Source organism: Nannospalax galili, unplaced genomic scaffold (assembly GCF_000622305.1).
Source record: "Nannospalax galili isolate Female #2095 unplaced genomic scaffold, S.galili_v1.0 scaffold144, whole genome shotgun sequence".
Taxonomy (NCBI): domain Eukaryota; kingdom Metazoa; phylum Chordata; class Mammalia; order Rodentia; family Spalacidae; genus Nannospalax; species Nannospalax galili.
Window position 1 is genome coordinate 327837 of NW_008353267.1, and position 17993 is coordinate 345829.

A 17993-nucleotide genomic window follows, 5' to 3' on the forward strand; every position below is an offset into this window, starting at 1 on the left:
GTGTATTGCCTGCATGTATGTGAGTGCACCCGTGTTGTGCAATGCCACAGAGGTCAGAAGAGAGCTTGGGATTCCCCTGGAACTGGAGTTAAGAACGGTTCACAGCCGCCATGTGGGTGCTGGGAATTGAACCCAGGTCCTCTACAAGAGCAGTCAGTGCTCCTAACTGCTAAGCCATCTCTCCAGCCCCTCATTACTGTATTTCTATGTGTCTACAAGGGAAGGTGAGTCATTGCTCTCTCAAAGAGGAGGATATACTTTCTCTCTTTCATATGTAGTACAATAATTTTAGATCCATCACCACCTTTTTTGTAAGCTCAGCAATTTGAATTTCTCCAAAATTTTTTTCTCCCAAAATTTTTTTCTCCAAAAATGTCTTATTTTCTATTAAGAAACAAATCTTTGCAGTTTTTCTCTGATTCTTTTCAAAATGAAAGTTCACTCTGACCTTTCAGATTTAGTGTCCATGGTTATACCTTTATTTTTTGGATTCTTTCTCCGAGTGGCATTTTGCCTTCGGATGAATTTAAAGCCATAAGGGACTCTTTAATCTCTTTTATCCAATGAATTACATCATGTGCAAGGTCATTAAAGTTCTGGTCTTCAGCAGGTGGTAACTTATCCTCTTCCTCAATTTCATGTAATTGTCTCAATAAAGTCTGGTATCTGTTGATCAAATGTGTTGATTCTGTTATTACTTCTTCTTCCTCAGTAAGCCCATGTTCCTTCAGAGAGTTGTTCAGCTGGGCCACAGTTTCAAATTGCTCCCTGTAATTTCCAAATAACATTGAAAGTTTATAGGAGTCACTACTGCGTGGTGGAGAAATCACATTCCCAAAGAACACGTTTTGACTAGGATCATCATACCTCTTTCTTGTTAACACTTGGTACAACAGCTCAGCTTTCTCTCCTGAGGCTCCCATTTCTTTCCATTTCTCTTCTTGGTTAGTCAACCACTCACTCAGGCTTCTGCAATCATCCTCTAGGCTACAGGAACAATTCACAGGTTGGAATAGAAACAAGAAAAAGTGACTATACTGAAGAGAAGGACGGCAAGTACCTTGTGAGCCAAGCAGATCTTTACTAAGGATGCTTATGTTTTAAAGAAAGCCTAACTTACAACATATCCAAGTCTAAGCAATTACTGCTTATGTTGTAGTGGAATCCATTAAGGCAATGAACCATACAAAGGTATCATAAAAAGAAGGAAATAGGCTGGAGAGATGTCTCAGTGGTTAAGAGTGCTGACTGCTCTTGCAGAGGGCCTAGGTTCGATTCCCAGCATCCACATGGCAGCTAAAAACCACCTGTAACTCCAGTTCCAGGGGATCTGACACCATCTTCTGACCTCCACGGGCATTGTACGGCACAGATGCACTTACACACAATGCAAGCAATATACTCATACACATAAAATAACAAAACATTTTTTTAAAAAGCAGGAAACAAAAAGACTAAGAAAACAATTTTTAGACTTTCTTCTGAAACATTGACATTTTAAATAACTTAAAAAATTCCTTGAGGGGGCTGGAGAGATGGCTCAGCAGTTAAGAGTACTGGCTGCTCTTGCAGAGGATCTGGGTTCAGTTCCCAGGACACATGGTGACTAACAACAGTCTGTAACTGCAGTTCCAGGGGAATCTTCTGGCATCTGCAGGCACTGCAAGACATGGGTATGCTTATATATATACATGCAGGCAAAATACTCATACGCATAAAAAAAATGGAAAAAGAATTTCTTGAACTTTCATAGTCCTAGGACAGAGCTTGGGTTTAAAAGTACAGTCAGTATCTGGGAGGTACAGCTAGTGTCTTGAAGGTACAGCTCAAGGGTTGAATGCTTGCCATGAGGCCTTGGATATAATAGCCAGAAAAATATGTATAATTGGCCCTCTGTATGAGCAAGTTCCACATGCATGGAACTCCAATGGCAACAGATCCAAATTATTTTTAAATTATGTGTGTACAAAAATGTAGACTCTTTTCACTTTCCTGTCTGCATTCTTTAAATAATTCAGTATAACAACCATTTACACAGCATTTACATTGCATTAGTTATTATAACATTGAAAGTATGTGGGAGAATGTGCATAAAGTATTACAAATACCATGTCAATTTCTAGAAGGCACTTGAGCACCCATGGGTATTATTACCCATGGGTGCGGGGGTCCCATATAGATACCAAGGAACATCTGTATTTATTTCACTTGTGAAATTTATATACATTGAATATCACAGCATAAGCTGCACGAAGAAAGAGTATATCAGAAATCCCTAGGAAAATATCCTTAGAAAGTGCCATTTCTTTCTTTCCTACCTCAGTAGCTGCTGCAGGTAGCTATCCAGTTCCTTTGCTCGAGCCTGGCATATAGACTCCATGTTTTCTAACTCGAGTTCTTGACTCCCAAGCCAGCTGTTGAGCTCTTTCACATGTGCTTTGGGTAGGTGCTTCTTCACATGCAGTAAGACAGTTTCCACCTGCCGTATTTTACTGCTTCGTCCTTCAAGAGCGAAGAAATCCTTAAGAAACACAAAAATTCAATTACTGTCTACAGTCGAGACAAAATGTGCCTGGTGCCTCCATGACACTTCCGTAAACCAGTACCTATGGCTGACTCCTTCCTAAAATCCCTTAGGAAGGACTAGGCAGATGCTGCCGATGCCAATGACAGGTCACTTACAGTAGTGCTAGAACATGTGTGCACATTTGCACTTTTGTCTGACTTTATGGGAATTACATCAAGCAAAATAATACAGGACTGCAGTAATAATCTCGGGGAAGAAGACTAAGAGACCTAGCTACTTCTATCCTGGCAATGTTTCACTTCTCCTAAATAGTCTTCATGCCTCCTTCTGGTCATCAACATGCAAAACTAAACGATTATTCTTCATTTACATTTACTCAACCCATATCTGAGCCTGCGCCCCGCCCTCCCCCACATCCCAATGTTCATGTTTCAAGGTCTGGGCATCAATTACTGAGGCCCATGTAACGATCAAAACTAAAAGTATAAAGAGAGGAAAGATAAGCCTGTCGATAAAGGGGAAAGGGAGTTTAGCAAGCAATAAAACTAACAGAACATCAACAATTATATGGAAGATTATGCACTAAGTATATGCAAATGCCCTGCCATTTTATATAAAGAACATGAGCATCCATGAATTTTGGTATCCATGGGGGTCCCTGGAACCATTAGCAAGCTTAAGAACATGACAACATCCAGACAAAGGCAGGAGCCCCAGTTATTGAGGTGAGAGAAATGCAGAAGTGCTTGAGTCCAGGAGTTCAAGGTCAGCCTGAGTGATATAGTTAGATGTCTTTCAAATATTTTAGTTTTGATAAATTTTTGTATGCATATCTTACGGTGAGTTTCTGCAGCTTTTGTTCCATGCTCGTTTTTGTTTCTGGTGGTTCAAAACATTCCTTAAGGTTCATTTTGATGTTGCTGAGCCAGTCATTGAAGTTCTTACATTGATCTGCAGGAGAAAAAAGTTTTATGCATTCAAATGGGACTTCTTCATATACCTATTACATGAGAAATTTGGAAATTGTTTCCCATATCACTGTAAGGTAGTAATATATTCTGAAACTCAGCATTGAAGACTAATTAAGAATAGAGAGCAATTCGGTGTATTTTTTACACCAAACATTTTTCCAAGCGTACAAGATACCTAAAGAGGGGGGAGGGCAGCGTGCTCACTGGCACATCCTCAGACACATCGACCACAGTGAGAGGGTCCAACATGACCCCAGTAACCTACTATGAAATAAAGACTTAAGGCTTGAAAGAAATGGGTATTACTTAAGCCAAGCTCTGACCACTGGGTGTTTCTCCCAGAGGATTTATCTAAATATTATTCCTTTAAATATTATCTATGCAAGCTGCCTGTAAGTCAGGCTTAGATCAGCCTCTGCGCCCACAGAGTTATTAACGTAGTCACACTCCAAGATTTCCAGAAACAAAATTAGAGACACATCACACTCACCATTCAAGAGTGTGGAGAAGTGGTCCTGCAGAGCACTTTTCTTGGTATTAAATAAGTCACTGACACTTTCATACTGTCTTCTCAATTCTGAGAGCTCTGGAGTGAGGCAGCCTATTTGGCTCTCGAGGACCATCATGCTGTGCTGCTGCTGCAGGATTTGCTGCTGAATTTCCTGCACACAAGAACAAACCACAGCCAAATGTCCCGAACAGGCTCAATTCATACAGAGCACATGAGTTTCGGCTATTTTGTGTGTGTCTGTGTGTACACTGTGTGCATGTGTATACACATGTGTGTGTGTATGTGTATGCATGCATACATGTGGAGGCCGGAGGTCAACTCTGGATGGCTTCCTCTATCGCTTCGCACTGTATTTCTTGATAGGGTTGAGCACTAACTGGCTTGGCTATGTGGCCAGGGAGATCCAGGGACCCACCTGTCTCTGCTCCCTGAAACTGGCCTTTTTAAAAACTGTGGGTGCTCGTCATCTGAGCTCTGGTTCCTGTGCTTGCATAAGAAGGAATTTACCAACTGAGCCATCTCCCTGCCCCAGAGGTTTTGATTATAAATCTGAAAATTTTTCAATTGAGCGAATTTGCTTTCTTTTTCATGGTAAATGTGCAATACAATTTTTTTTACATTTATTTATTATTTAATGTGAGAGGGGTGTACATGTGCTACAGCATACATGTAGAGGCCAGAGGACAATTTGCAGGTGTTTGATCTCTCCTTCCACTGTATGTGTTCCAGGATTAAACTCAAGTTATCAACCTTGGTGGCAAGTATCTTTATTTGCTGAGTTATCTCACGGGCCCAAGACACAATTTAATATCAAAAAATTACTGTCCACAACACAAATCAAGGGTGAAAATGCTAAACAAAAATTGGCTTTCTGAGGGATTGTTCCTAAAAATTTTTTTCTGTTTTTATTAACTACAAAAGGATAAGATCACCCAAAGCTCAGTGGTAGAGCACTTGCCTAGCGTGAACTAGATTTAATCCCCAGTACCGTCAAAAATAAAAATAAAGGGGCTGGAGAGATGGCTCAGTGGTTAAAATCACTGGCTGCTCTTGCAGAGGACCCAGGTTCAAATCTCAGCACCCACATGGCAGCTAACAACTGTCTATAACTTCAGTTCCAGGGGATCTAACGCCCTCTTCTGACCTCCGTGGGCATTCCACGACATGGGTGCACTGACATACATGCAGGTAATATACTCATACACATAAAAAAATTAAAAATAAAAAGAATAAAAATGAATGAAAGAAAAGGAAAATAAAGTGTGTAAGAAAAAGTCTGACTGGGGCAGCCTTTAATCCCGGCACTCGGGAGGCAGAGGCAGGCGGATCTTTGTGAGTTCCAGGCCAGCCTGGTCTATATAGTGAGTTCCAGGCCAGCTGGGACTACAGAGAGACCCTGTCTCAAAAACAACGAATGAAAGGAAGGAAGGAAGGAAGGAAGGAAGGAAGGAAGGAAGGAAGGAAGGAAGAAGGAGGGAGGGAGGTAGGTGGGAGGGAGGAAGAAAGAAAGAAAGAAAGAAAGAAAGAAGTCTGAACAGGCAGCTGGACAGCACCTCAAGCTTCGTGAAGATCTCCAGACTGTCAGAGGGAGACAAGGCATTCAGGAGGGACTCAGTCATCCCCATCTGGGTCTTGGCCTGGTCCAGATCCTCTCTTAGCTCAGCTGTGTTGCTGCTAGGCGTGTAACTATTGGGTTCTCCTGTGAGGCACTTTTTTACATGTTTTATCTTGCTCAAAACAGAGGACTCCATGACCTGAAATCACAAAACACATGAAATAAGGAGCCTGGCTTCACTAGGCTTGAGTAGACTGCCTCTACAGACTAAGCTGAGATTGCTTCATCTCAGGGTGAAATAAATTCCTATTTGTTACATTGCTCCATACCATTGATATAATCATTGGAAGGCTGCCCTGAAGGAAATAAAGAACAGTATGAAAAACTGAAGTTGACATGTGACCATTTTCTAATATATTAATTGGAATTCTTCTTGCTAAATAAGTTTATCTAGTATGCAAACTGAAATGTTATTGCACTCATGAGATAAAGCATATTAAAAATAGATGAGATTAAAACTATAAAAAACATTAAATAGTCCTGATTTTTATTTCCTGGTTTATTTTTGTTCAGAGATGGGACCTACTATGTAGCCCAGGTTGGCCTCAAACATGTGATCCTCCTGCCTTAGCTTTCCCAGTGCTGGTATTACAGACATAGACCACTTCACACAGCTAACATTGACTATTTTTAATGTATTCAGCATTGTGGTAAGCACTTTGGACACAAAATAGTTTTAAGGAAATTAAGCAACTCCTCCAATCACAAAATTGATACTCCATACAGACAAGATGCCACCCAGAAAGTCTGCCTAAGAGTTTGTAAGTAATCACTATGACCTGGATCTAAAGGGAATTAAGCAAATCTCTTCACCCAGCAGAAAATCACACTTAGGGCAATTCCCCTCTTTCTCCACCCATCACTTAATGAACCCAGGATCACTTAAGTCATAGTCTCCTTCCTGCACCCAATACACACATACGAAATAACTGTCACTTCAAATGGAAGAACAGCTACGATGTCCCCTCCACATAAGAAGCCTGTAAATGAGTAAAAGGAGAGAAGACCACAAAAATATAATATTATCACACTGAATGCAAAACACATGCAATTATCTAAACTGATTAAAATTATAGTTGAGATACAATAAATTATCCTAACTTTATTTTCTATTTAAAATTCTGAATGTGTGATTTATGAACTTCATTTTAGAAGGTACAGAGAATCTTTAGCCAAGACTTGAATAAAAAAATCTGGTACCTGCAATTCAAGTGGTTTTTCACTACATTGAAGGAGCAATTGTATGTCTGCTACTCTTCTAGAAAATTCTGAAGTTTGTTCTTCATGGACTTTTAACTCTTCCTAAAATATAAAATTTTAAAGGAAAATCTTTAGCTTATTTTACTTTCTGGTACTTAATGATGATTTCGTTGTTGATGCACAGAAACCTGAGGATGCCCCGGAATTTCCCTTAATTCTTTGTTTTTAACAGCCAGGAAGTTATAAACCCAAATGCTTTTAGGAGTTAAGGCAAAAAAATAGCCAAGTGAAGCATTCTCCTTTAAGACAACTGAGGGGCAAAGCCTGCCACTTGGCTTTATGCACTGCTGAAAGGCAGTGAAAATGTCTCAGCTGGCTAGCATAAATCAGGAGTGAGCGTGCACACTCGGAAACCGATTTCAGCAGAATCCAGCCCATAGGCTGGCAGTTTACAAATCCTTAATTTCAAATTCTTAAATAACCTGTAATTCAAGACACATTTAAAAGTCTTGGAGATAATCTGTTTATATTTAGAGAATCACAGTTTTGGTTTATAACTATCATAATCATCAAAGAAACCAGAAATCCTCTCACATTTTGAAAACTTTCCCCAAACATAGCAAAGTACGTCAATTAAAATTTATACTGAAACAGTGTTTTCTAGACACAACAGGGCACGTACACATATGAACTCAGAGATTCACTTACCTCTGCCTCCCAGTGCTGGGATTAAAGGCATGCACCACCACACTGGGCTGTCTACCAGTATTTTGTTTTGGGGTTTTTTTGGTGTTTTTGTTTTGCTTTGTTTTTGACAGGGTTGCCCTAGTTCCAGCCTACCTGGAAGTCATTATGTGGAGCAGGCTGACCTCTACCTCAGAGATTCGCCTGCCTCGGCCTCTCAAGGGCCACGCCAGGCATTCTATCAGTGTTTTTATGTGACTACCACAGGGTCGAGTGGTGGCTTAGGCAAATAGGATGAGCCACAAGCCTAAACTATCTGCAATATGGCCACCTAAGAAAGTTTGCCTTCCCTACAGTCTAGACTAACCACCTGGGAGCTATACTACATTCTGCTAGCTTCTTCTAGGGGTTCTTAATGTTTTATTTTTAATGATTTTAAGAAATTTTTAATATTTTGCTTCTTTATTTTGTTTTTGAGTGTATTGCCTTCATGTGTGTAAGTGCACCCACTCGTACAATGCCCTCAGAGGTCAGAAGGTGGCCTTGGATCCCCTGGAACTGGAGTTACGAATGACTATTAGCCACCATGTGGGTGCTGGGAATCGAACCTGGGTCCTCTGCAAGAGTAGCCAGTGCTCTTAACTCCTGAGCCATCTCTCCAGCCCCTTTTTAAATGATTTTTTTCTAAAGGCTTGTTCTAATTCTGTGTGTGTCTGGCAGAGGCCAGAAGAGGAAGTCAGATCCTCTGGACCTGGAGCTGTAAGTGATTGTGAATTGTCCCACATGGGTGCTGGGATCTAAACTGAGGTATTCCAGAAGAGTAGCATGAGCTCTAACCACTAAGTAAGCTCTCCAGCCCCATTTTAACTTTTTAAAAGATACTATATTACCCCACTGCAAGCCTGGGGAAACCTAAGAACCCTTTACATAATAGTAGTTGAAAAATAAAGTAAAAAAAAAAAAGTTAAATAGGATTATAAAGGAAAATAATCACATTAGGTTGCAGTTAGAAAAACATCTTGCAATATTCTTACTGCATGCTTCTCTGATAATGTTAAACCGCAGGATCTACCAGAGAGCATACTAAGTCCCATACTATCAAAGTAGTCGTAAGAATAAGTTATAATTACTGAGTAATAATTCAAAGAGACGTGTGGTCTTTGTGATACTGAAGTCTCACACAATGCTCTTTCTATTACATAATACTACCGACATTTGAACAGGGCTTCATCTCAGAAATTTGTGGAAACTGAGATGCCACCTTTCCCCATCCAGTGTCCATTTACCATGAAGCCCTTGGGTATCTGTAAAGCCCAGATTAACAGTATTCACAAACATCTGCCTAGATATCACAGGGAAATCGATAGAGCTCAGATCCCCCTCAAGAGGAATCAAGAAAAAAAATGCATTATTTCATTTGGATTTTTTCTATCCTGATGCATGAAAGCAAACTCAACATTGCAAGAAGGCTACTGTGTACAAACCAAGCCCCCACTGGGTGTATTACCGTCAGCCTTTCCCCGTCCTCCTCAGTCAGCTGATGTGATTCCACTTTCCCAAGAGTCTCTTCAGTCCACTCATCAATGCTGTTTTTTAAGTTTAAAAGTTTGTCCCACAAAGCCAGAGCGCGCACAAGGTTTTCACAGTACTCTTCTGTCTTCTCATTTATCTATAGCAATTTTCAAACAGAAGTAATGTACACAGCTGTGAAGAGCATTGCTTCAGTTGAACACTTGTTTTAAAATGAAATCTGAGTTTACCACTAGTAATTTGCTTCATTCACCAACAAAAAAGAATTTTACTTTCATATACCATGTAGCTCTCGCTCTAAAAAACAAAAAGCTCAGCCAATTTGCTATAGCATATATGTAATCCAAAGCAATTGTTGTGAGTCAGGCACAGTGGTAACTGCCTGTAATCCCAGCACTCGTGAGGTTGCAATGGCAGGATGGCTGTGAGTTCAAGACCTGCCTGAACTACACAAGGCCCTGTCTCAAAAAAGGAAGATAGCTGAGAAGTGGTGCATGGCTGTAAACTCAGCACCAAGGAGGCCGAGGCAGGAGGATAACTGCAAGCCTGGGGCTACCTTGGCTTTCATAGTCAGTTCAAGCCTAGCCTGGGCTACATAGCAATACCCTGTCTCAAAAGTAAATAAGCCAGGCATGGTGGTGCACAACTTTACTCTTAGCACTTGGGAGGCAGAGGCAAATGGATCTCTGTGAATTTGAGACCAGCTTGGTCTATATAGTGAGTTTCTAGGCCAGCCAGGGCTACACAGAAAGACCATGTCTCAAAAATAAGTAAATGAATAAATAAAATTAAATTATTAAACTGAAAATGCAGGTACATTTTTAGTCTATAATTCATAAAGGTATCAACTGAGGAGCTGGAGAGATGGCTCAGCGATTAAGAGCAGGGACTGCTCTTGCAGAGGACCTGGGTTTGATTCCCAGCACCCATATGGTGGCTAACAACCATCTGTAACCCCAGTTCCAGGGGATCCGACGCCCTCTTCTGACCTCCTCAGGCGTTGCATGATATGGGTGCACATACATACATGCACGCATAACACTCATACACATAAAATAAAAATGAATAAAATTTTTTAAAAAAGATATCAATTGATCTTCAATTAAGAATATTTTAGATTTATAGTTGAAGATCAATATCCTGAATGAATAGTTATGCTATTTTAATTGAGCGCATTTTTAATTTTTAAATTTTGAGATAAGGTCTTATGCAGCCCGGCTGTCCTTGAAATGCTATTCCTGCTGCCGCATCCCAGGCTTGAGGATATAAACTTTATACCTGGATGATTAAGTCTCATTTGCTAGTAGTGTCTATCTCTGGGTAAGATTAATTTTTAAGTTATAAACTCCTTATTACCTGAACATTTTAGAAAGAAGACAACTTAAATTTTTTTTTTTTTTTTTTGGTCTTTTTGAGACAGGTTCTCCCTGTAGCTGCAGCTGTCCTGGAACTCACTATGTAGACCAGGCTGGCTTTGAACTCACAGAGATCTGCCTTCCTCTGCCTCCCAAGTGCAGGGATTAAAGGCATGCACCACCACGCCCGACCAACAACTTAAATTTTTAATGTGGTAAGACTGTGAAAGATATATTCCAAAAAGATTAATTTGTTACAAAACAGAATTCTTAGGCAATTAAGTTATCACATACATCAAGCCATCGATCCACAATAACATTAGCTTCTTTTTCAAAAGGGGGCTCTTCAAAGGTTTTCATTTTATTTAGATGAAACTGCAGATTTTTGCAGATCTGATTTATCTTGTCTACGATTTCTAAATGTTCATTAAATTCTTCTTTAACAGTTTCAATCTGTAAAAAAAAAAAGGTATTTTGATATATTGACATAGGAAACTATAAAAAAAACACACACATGTTAAAACAAATAATAACAAGAATATTCTTATTGCTCTTTCTCAATGAAAACATTACAGAATACTATTATTTGAATAATAATCTTATACCCAAATCTCCCACTCTGCTTTATGGGATACAGATCTATTCATTTAATTTTTATTTTAAGTGAATGGTGTTGCAGTCAAGCCCAAAGCCCTGTGCATACTAGATAAGTGCTCCATCATTGAGTTATATCCCCAGGACCTATGTGTTTATTTTGAAACAGAGTCTCCCAACTCAGTCTCCTCAGTGCTAGAATGACAAATGTTCATCATCCAGCCTTGGATGCATTATGAGATATTTATTTATTTATTTTATTATTATTTTGGGGGGTGGTCTTTTTGAGACAAGGTCTCCCTGTAGCCCCAGCTGTCCTGGAACTCACTATGTAGACCAGGCTGGCTTCAAACTCACAGAGATCCGCCTGCCTCTGCCTCTGCCTCCCGAGTGCTGAGATTAAAGGTGTGTGCCACCATGCCCAGCAAGAGATACTCATAAAGGTATCAATCATGCTTCAGATCCATGGAATACTCTACCAAAATCAAACCATAACTAGAATACTGATTCAATTGCATTAAAAGAGAAAAAACAAGACAGCTTTTATGTTTCTTTAACAGGAATCATGGTTTTCAATATCAACAATCCTAATTGTTGTTGGGGTTTAAAAAGGGCAGGAGCCAGAGGAAAGTGCACAGTATGCACCAGAGGGAACTCAGGTGATGGACAGCAGGAGGGAACTTGTGGTGGTATACAAGCACTTTCTCCTGACTGCACTGACATTGGTGTCTTGACTGGGATGTGGTACTGGCTGTAAGATTTTACCACTGGAGAAACTGAGTAAAAGGCACAAAGCATTACTTTTTCTTCTGTCTTATAACTGCATGTGAATCCAGAATTACCTCAAAAGTAGAATTTTAATTTAAACATTGAGATTAAAGCCAGGTATGGTAGTGCATGCCTGTAAGCTCAGTACTCAGGACTCTGAGGCAGGGAGATTGCCAAGTTCAAGGCCAGCTTAGATAAGAAGGAACACTATCTCAAAAATTCAAAAGCAAGGAGTTAGGAAGATAGCTCAGTCAGTAAAACACTTGGCCTGTAATCCCAAGGACCTGAATTTGAACCCCAGAACCCACATAAACAACTAGACTCAGCAAAACGAGCCTGTAAGTCCAGCACTGGGGAGGCAGAAACAAGAGGATTCTTAGGGCTTGTGAGCCAGTTAGTCTAGCTGAACCGGCGGGTTCCTGGTTCAGAGATAGACCATCTCAAAAAATAAGGGGAAGACTGATTCAGAACGACACCCAATGCCAAACTCTGGTTGCCACAGAACTGAGATCCAAACCCAGATCTTTCTCTTGCTTCAGGGCTCTGCACTGGGACAAGGCAAATGTGTGTGTGTGTGTGTGTGTGTGTGTATGCATGCCCTTTTTTCTTCATGCAAAGCACTTTCTGGTTATACTAGTGCAAGCTGTCACTGGATGAAGAGGAGAGAAAAGGTAGGAGAAGGTACTTTCAACCAGAATTGTAGGTTTTGTTCCACAACATCTGCAACTGGGCAAAAGGAATTGGAGCCATTCTGACATTTCCAAAACATTAACAATGCTCTGACATTCAGCTCTTCTCTCAGAGCTGTCTTTTACTAAAGAGAGTGAAAAGTTAGCACCCTATCATAGATGAACATCCAGTTTTCCACGGTTTGCAAGCACAAAGACCCTAGTGCTATCATATGTCTACAAAGCACCATGAAGACACAGTAACTGACTATGCAGACAGTACCTAAGTCATCACTAATCAACTGCCAAGTGGTGTTACAATTAGTTCTAAAATTTCCTTTCTAAAGACAGTTTTTAAAAAGCTTGGATAAGGGGCTGGAGAGATGGCTCAGCAGTTAAGAACACTGACTGTTCTTGCAGAAGGCCCGGGTTCAAATCCCAGCACCCACATGGCAGCTAACAACTGTCCGTAACTCCAGTTCCAGGGGATCCAACAGCCTCTTCTGTCCTCCATGGGCATTGCACGGCACGGGTGCACTTACCTACATGCAGGCAATACACACATACACATAAAATAAAAATAATAAATAAAATATTTTAAAAATAAAATGAAATAAAATAAAAAGCCAGGACAAGAATTAAGCACCAGTATATTGAAAACTTCTATTCATACAAAATAATGCATTCTGCAACTCTATAACATATATGTTAAGGCACTACTAAAAATGGAATGCCACCAAAATCAGAAAATCTTGGATGGTTATGCATTTTTAAAGGTTAGTTTATTAAGTTTAAAAATTGTTTTACTTTTTTTTTGGTCTTTTTAGACAGGGTCTCCCTGTAGCCCCAACTATCCTGGAACTCACTATGTAGCCCAGGCTGGCCTTGAACTCACAGAGATCCGCCTGCCTCCCAAGTGCTGGGATTAAAGGTGTGCGCCACCAGGCCCGCCTGTTTCAGTTTTTTTTTTAAATTTTTTATTGCTTGTATTTTATGAGCAGCAAGTGGCTTGACAACCCAGGGAAAGCCAAAACACTCACCTCAAAACCTAGAAGGTTAAAAAAAACAAAGGGAAGAAGCGAGGAAGAAGTCTATTTGGGTGTTAGAATTTCAAAAGATTAGATATTCCCATGAAGGAAGGCAGGCACAAACAGGAAAGTGGGATGATAGTTTCTAACAAAGATACTTCAGACTTTCGGATTCCACTCTACCTATACCCTGTCAGAAGAAGAGAGCCTGGCTTTCCAGACAGGCACTGGACTTGCGGCTGCCACACCTGGGGATGGGGTGGGCTCTTGTTATGACCATCAGAAAGGAACTAGTAAAGATAGAGGGTCAAGACTGGGCTAGACTGGCACTAGAGATACTCACCTAAGGAGAGACCACCTGCCTACAGGTGATGAGTGGAAATTTCACTAGAAGTCAGATAAATGACTTCTCTAGAAAGGGCCATTTACAGGTACAGAGCCATAAGAGTGTGCAAACACCCAAGAGCTACAGGTGGGTAGCACACAGGGCTGGGCATCGTGGCTGACACCCATTAAAATGTTAAGTTCCCTGCTAGGGGCCTGGCGGATCCTACCTTACCAAATCAGGAAAGGGCTGCTCTCTGCTGTAACAGGAGCCCACCAGCAGAGTTAAGGCCAACCTTGCCAGGACTAGGAAAGAGTTATACACACAAAGAAAAGCTGCAAGCTAAGAGGGGCCAGTATCTGATCAGTATCTAAGGCAAGCACTCAGGATCTGCTGAATAAGGCAGAGACCTTGATCCTAAAACAAGTGTACCAGGTGGGAGATCACTGTCAGGAACAACACAAGCCCAAGAAGATCTTGTAAGGCTGCGCATGCTGGATTCTCTGAAAACCAAAGAAGGCAGGGCTCTTAAATCTGCTGGAATGAGAACAAGATCCTTCTAGGTCCCAAGACCAGTCAACCCTAAAGCCGCTGCTGTTGGACGAACTAGGCAGGTTGCTGCTCAGCAACTCAGTGAACCACCTGCTCATGATCTTGGTGGCCTCCTTCAATTAGGTCTGATAGGAAACCAGTCATAGTCACCTGTTGCACAACTGTTGTCTAAACAGGGCCCCTTTTGATTGGTCAGCTCTGTGAAACTTTCTGAGAAACTAGGTCACAGGAAAGGGCTCTCCCAGGCATGCTTGGGGTCACTTGAGCTTGGGGGCTGGCAATTCTAGATAAAGACCAGGTTGCCATAATAGTCTGTTCCATTTATACATCCACTGAGTTGCTCTCAGCAACGGGGAGGTTTAATAAAACCGCTTTCTAGCAGTCTGGGGTATCAAGACAACATGTCAGACATGCTTGTGACAGCCTGACAACCCTGCAGCTTAATGCTCATACGCCAGTAGGAAAAACATCGTTCTGATGTAGGGTCATAGAGTATTGTAATGTGTTCTTTCCAGCTATGCAAAATCATAGAAAACCATGACATCTAGTGTCCAAAAGATGTTACTCTTCTTAGCATATGGAGTTGTGATTGGTGAGGCTATCAACACAGATGGAACAATCTGGAGACAGCTGTACAGAAGAGGAGCCAGTAAAGACACAATCTCCCCTTTGTCTGTTACCAACACACAGGGCTTTCCTATCATCTTCGTTTTCTTTGAAGCCTCGGGCTCCTTTGTAAATAAAGCACTGGGGCAAAGGCCCTGACTGCTATAGAGATAGCAGATGATGCCAGGCTCCCACAGAACCACGGTCCCAATACCAAAACCCAAACCAAAGAAACCAAGTACCAACTTGGAAACTGATTTCTTTCAAGCTCTGGTGATAAATTTAATAAATTATTAAACATCTGGTAAAACAAACACTACTGCTTATAAGTCAGATTTCAAACATGATTTCTTCTATGAATATCCTCTTTACTGTTGGGCTTAGTAAAGCTGCTCTGTAGCATTTCTTCTGAATGGACACTCACCTCGGCTATCTTTTTCTTCAGGTTCTCCTTTCCCATGTATGAGGCCTGCTGGGAGATGACGCTCTCTTCTTTTTGAATCAAAGTTGTTAAGATGCCTTTAAAATTCTGATATTGTTTTAAGAGATCCAAAACTCTTCCACATTGATCAAGACTATGAAGAAAAACAAAAGTGAAATAGCCAAATATGTGAAAATAATAGAATGTTTTATAATAATGATGCATAATTAATAAAAGGATTTTATTTATTTTGGTATTTTTGAAAAATTTATTATTTTTATGTGTATGTGTGTATTGCCTGCATGTAGGTGTAGATAAGTGTACCCGCGTCATGCAATGCCCACAGAGAGAAGAGGCCGTCGGATCCCCTGGAACTGGAGTTACAGACAGTTGTTAGCTACCATATGGGTGCTGGGATTCGAATGGGTCTTCTGTAAGAACAGTCAGTGTTCTTAACTGCTGAGCCATCTCTCCAGCCCCCCTATTTTTGTATTTTTGAGACAGGGTCTCCCTGTAGCCACAGTTGGCCTGGAACTTGGTATGTAGACAAGGCTGGCTTCGATCTCATAGAGATCCACCTGCCTCTGTCTCTCAAGTACTAGGATTAAAGGCATACATCATCACGACTGGCTCTTTTTTTTTTTTTCTTTTGGCCTTTTTGAGATAGGGTCTCCTTGTAGCCTCAGCTAGCCTGAAACTTGGTATGTAGTCAAGGCTGGCCTCAATCTCACAGAGATCCACTCTGCCTCCCAAGTGCTGGGATTAAAGGCCTGTACCTCCACACCTAGCTAACAAATGGACTTTCCATCTCCACATGGCTAAATTAATTTACCAGTATAACCCAAGAATGAAGAAAAAATATATATCCAGCAAATACAAGTATAAATAATCTAGATAAGTACCCTTACCAATGATAGTAAAATCACACATGTAAGTTCTGGCGAGATACAGAATTCACAATGCCACAGATTCAGTTTTCATTAACCAAAGACATGTTGAAGGACAGCGCCCTCACAGCATTATTATTGGAGATTATTTCAAATCACTTATTTCACAGGCCACTTATGAGAATGTCTTCTAGATTCAGCCCTTTTTAGAAAGTTAAAATAGTCAGTGAATGTGGTAGTTAGTGCTTGATTTCTAGTATAACTAGGTACTAACTAGTCCTGGGGCTTTTAGTGAAGTAACTTTTTGTATGGGATCTCAAATCTTTCCTCTGTGAAATTAGACTAAATCATAAGCCACAGACTAGCTTTATCTTGGCTTCTGTATACACAGGTTCCATTAGAAAACTGGAAATGTACAGCAATAAGATGCTGAAGAGGGTGGAGAAACAACCAGGTTTAAGGGAAGAATTAAGGGAAGACACCAGAGAGGCTCAGGGACTTCCCACAGCAAACAAGTCACACAGTTCCTCAAGGAGACAGAGGGAAGTGACCCCAGCCACAGAGGTAGACACCTTTAGGACTTGCTGAAACCGCATGTGACAGACACTGACTGGCCTGTGAACTCCAGTGAGAAGCCTTGTGTTTGTCCCTCTGTGAGGTTCAAGGGCCAGGTTTCCCACACAAATGCTTCACAACGGTAACTGTGTACAGGCAGGTTTTCAGATTCATAAAGGATTTATTTTCTCTTACCACTCAGTGACAGAAGCTTTCACACTTTCCCACAAGATGGCTGTATCTTGACACTGTTGCTTCACAACTTTCTCTCTGCCATCTTTGAATTGTGGAAGAGAATCAGCCATTTTTTGTATCTGTTTGTTTTCTTCTTCATATCCATCTAGGTCCTTATCCAGTTTGAGTAACGATTTTTTCCTTGATTATGGATAAGAAAAGTTTATTAGTTAACTGTTAACCAAGTTGGTTCAACAAAGATATGGTGAATTTGGAGACTGTACTTTTGTTTTGCCTCATGAGGTTTAATGACAAAATTAAACATTTCTATTACAAAAGAATTCCTAGGGGCTGGAGAGATGGCTCCACAGTTAAGAGCACTTACTGCTCTTGCAGAGGATCCAGGTTTATTTATCAGCACCCATATGGAGTCTCACAATATTCTGCCCTCCTCTGACCTCCGTGGGAGCTGCATGCATGAGATGCGCATACACTCAAGTAGGCAAAACACTCACACACTTAAAAACTAATAATTCTTTTTTAAAAAAGCCAAGGAATTCCTATATAGTCAGCACTATACAGGAATATACTCCTACATAACAGAGCTCAGGGGTTTCTTTGCATTTCCAGAATATTAATTATTTTAATTAAATATAATAAACATACAAAACCAAAAACAAGCTGGGCATGGTGGCACACGCCTTTATTCCCAGCACTCAAGAGGCAGAGGCAGGCAGAACTCTGTAAGTTCAGGGCCAGCCTGGTTGTCTACATAATGAGTTCCAGGCCAGGTGGGGTTACAGGGAGACCCTGTTTCAAAGACCAAAATATAAATAAATAAAAAGAAAACCATAAGCAGCAACACTTATTTCCTGTGGTGAACACATATATAGATGAATATGAGAGGAAAAACAGGGAGAATGTGTATGGATAGGTGTGAGAAATAGAGCGTGATGTGGAGAAAACGGAAAACAACTGAACAAAGCCAGGGTACTAAGAAGAGCTGGGAGTGACCAAGGAGA

The 17993-nt window shown here is 40.7% G+C and overlaps 1 protein-coding gene across 4 annotated transcripts in view; it reads right to left on the reverse strand.

Moving 5' to 3' along the window:
* The window catches only part of Syne2 (spectrin repeat containing nuclear envelope protein 2), a 367778-nt gene that overhangs the window by 195354 nt on the left and 154431 nt on the right, over positions 1 to 17993 (reverse strand). For all 4 annotated transcript variants that reach the window (XM_017802560.2, XM_029554761.1, XM_029554763.1 and 1 more), the window contains exons 31-41: positions 16993 to 17172; positions 15359 to 15509; positions 10688 to 10846; positions 9016 to 9177; positions 6825 to 6926; positions 5563 to 5763; positions 3989 to 4160; positions 3366 to 3478; positions 2319 to 2521; positions 868 to 987; positions 477 to 768 (exon numbers count right to left, since the gene is read on the reverse strand). In XM_017802560.2, the coding sequence (XP_017658049.1) occupies positions 477 to 768; positions 868 to 987; positions 2319 to 2521; positions 3366 to 3478; positions 3989 to 4160; positions 5563 to 5763; positions 6825 to 6926; positions 9016 to 9177; positions 10688 to 10846; positions 15359 to 15509; positions 16993 to 17172 (1855 nt within the window). The remainder of the gene's footprint in view (positions 1 to 476; positions 769 to 867; positions 988 to 2318; positions 2522 to 3365; positions 3479 to 3988; positions 4161 to 5562; positions 5764 to 6824; positions 6927 to 9015; positions 9178 to 10687; positions 10847 to 15358; positions 15510 to 16992; positions 17173 to 17993) is intronic.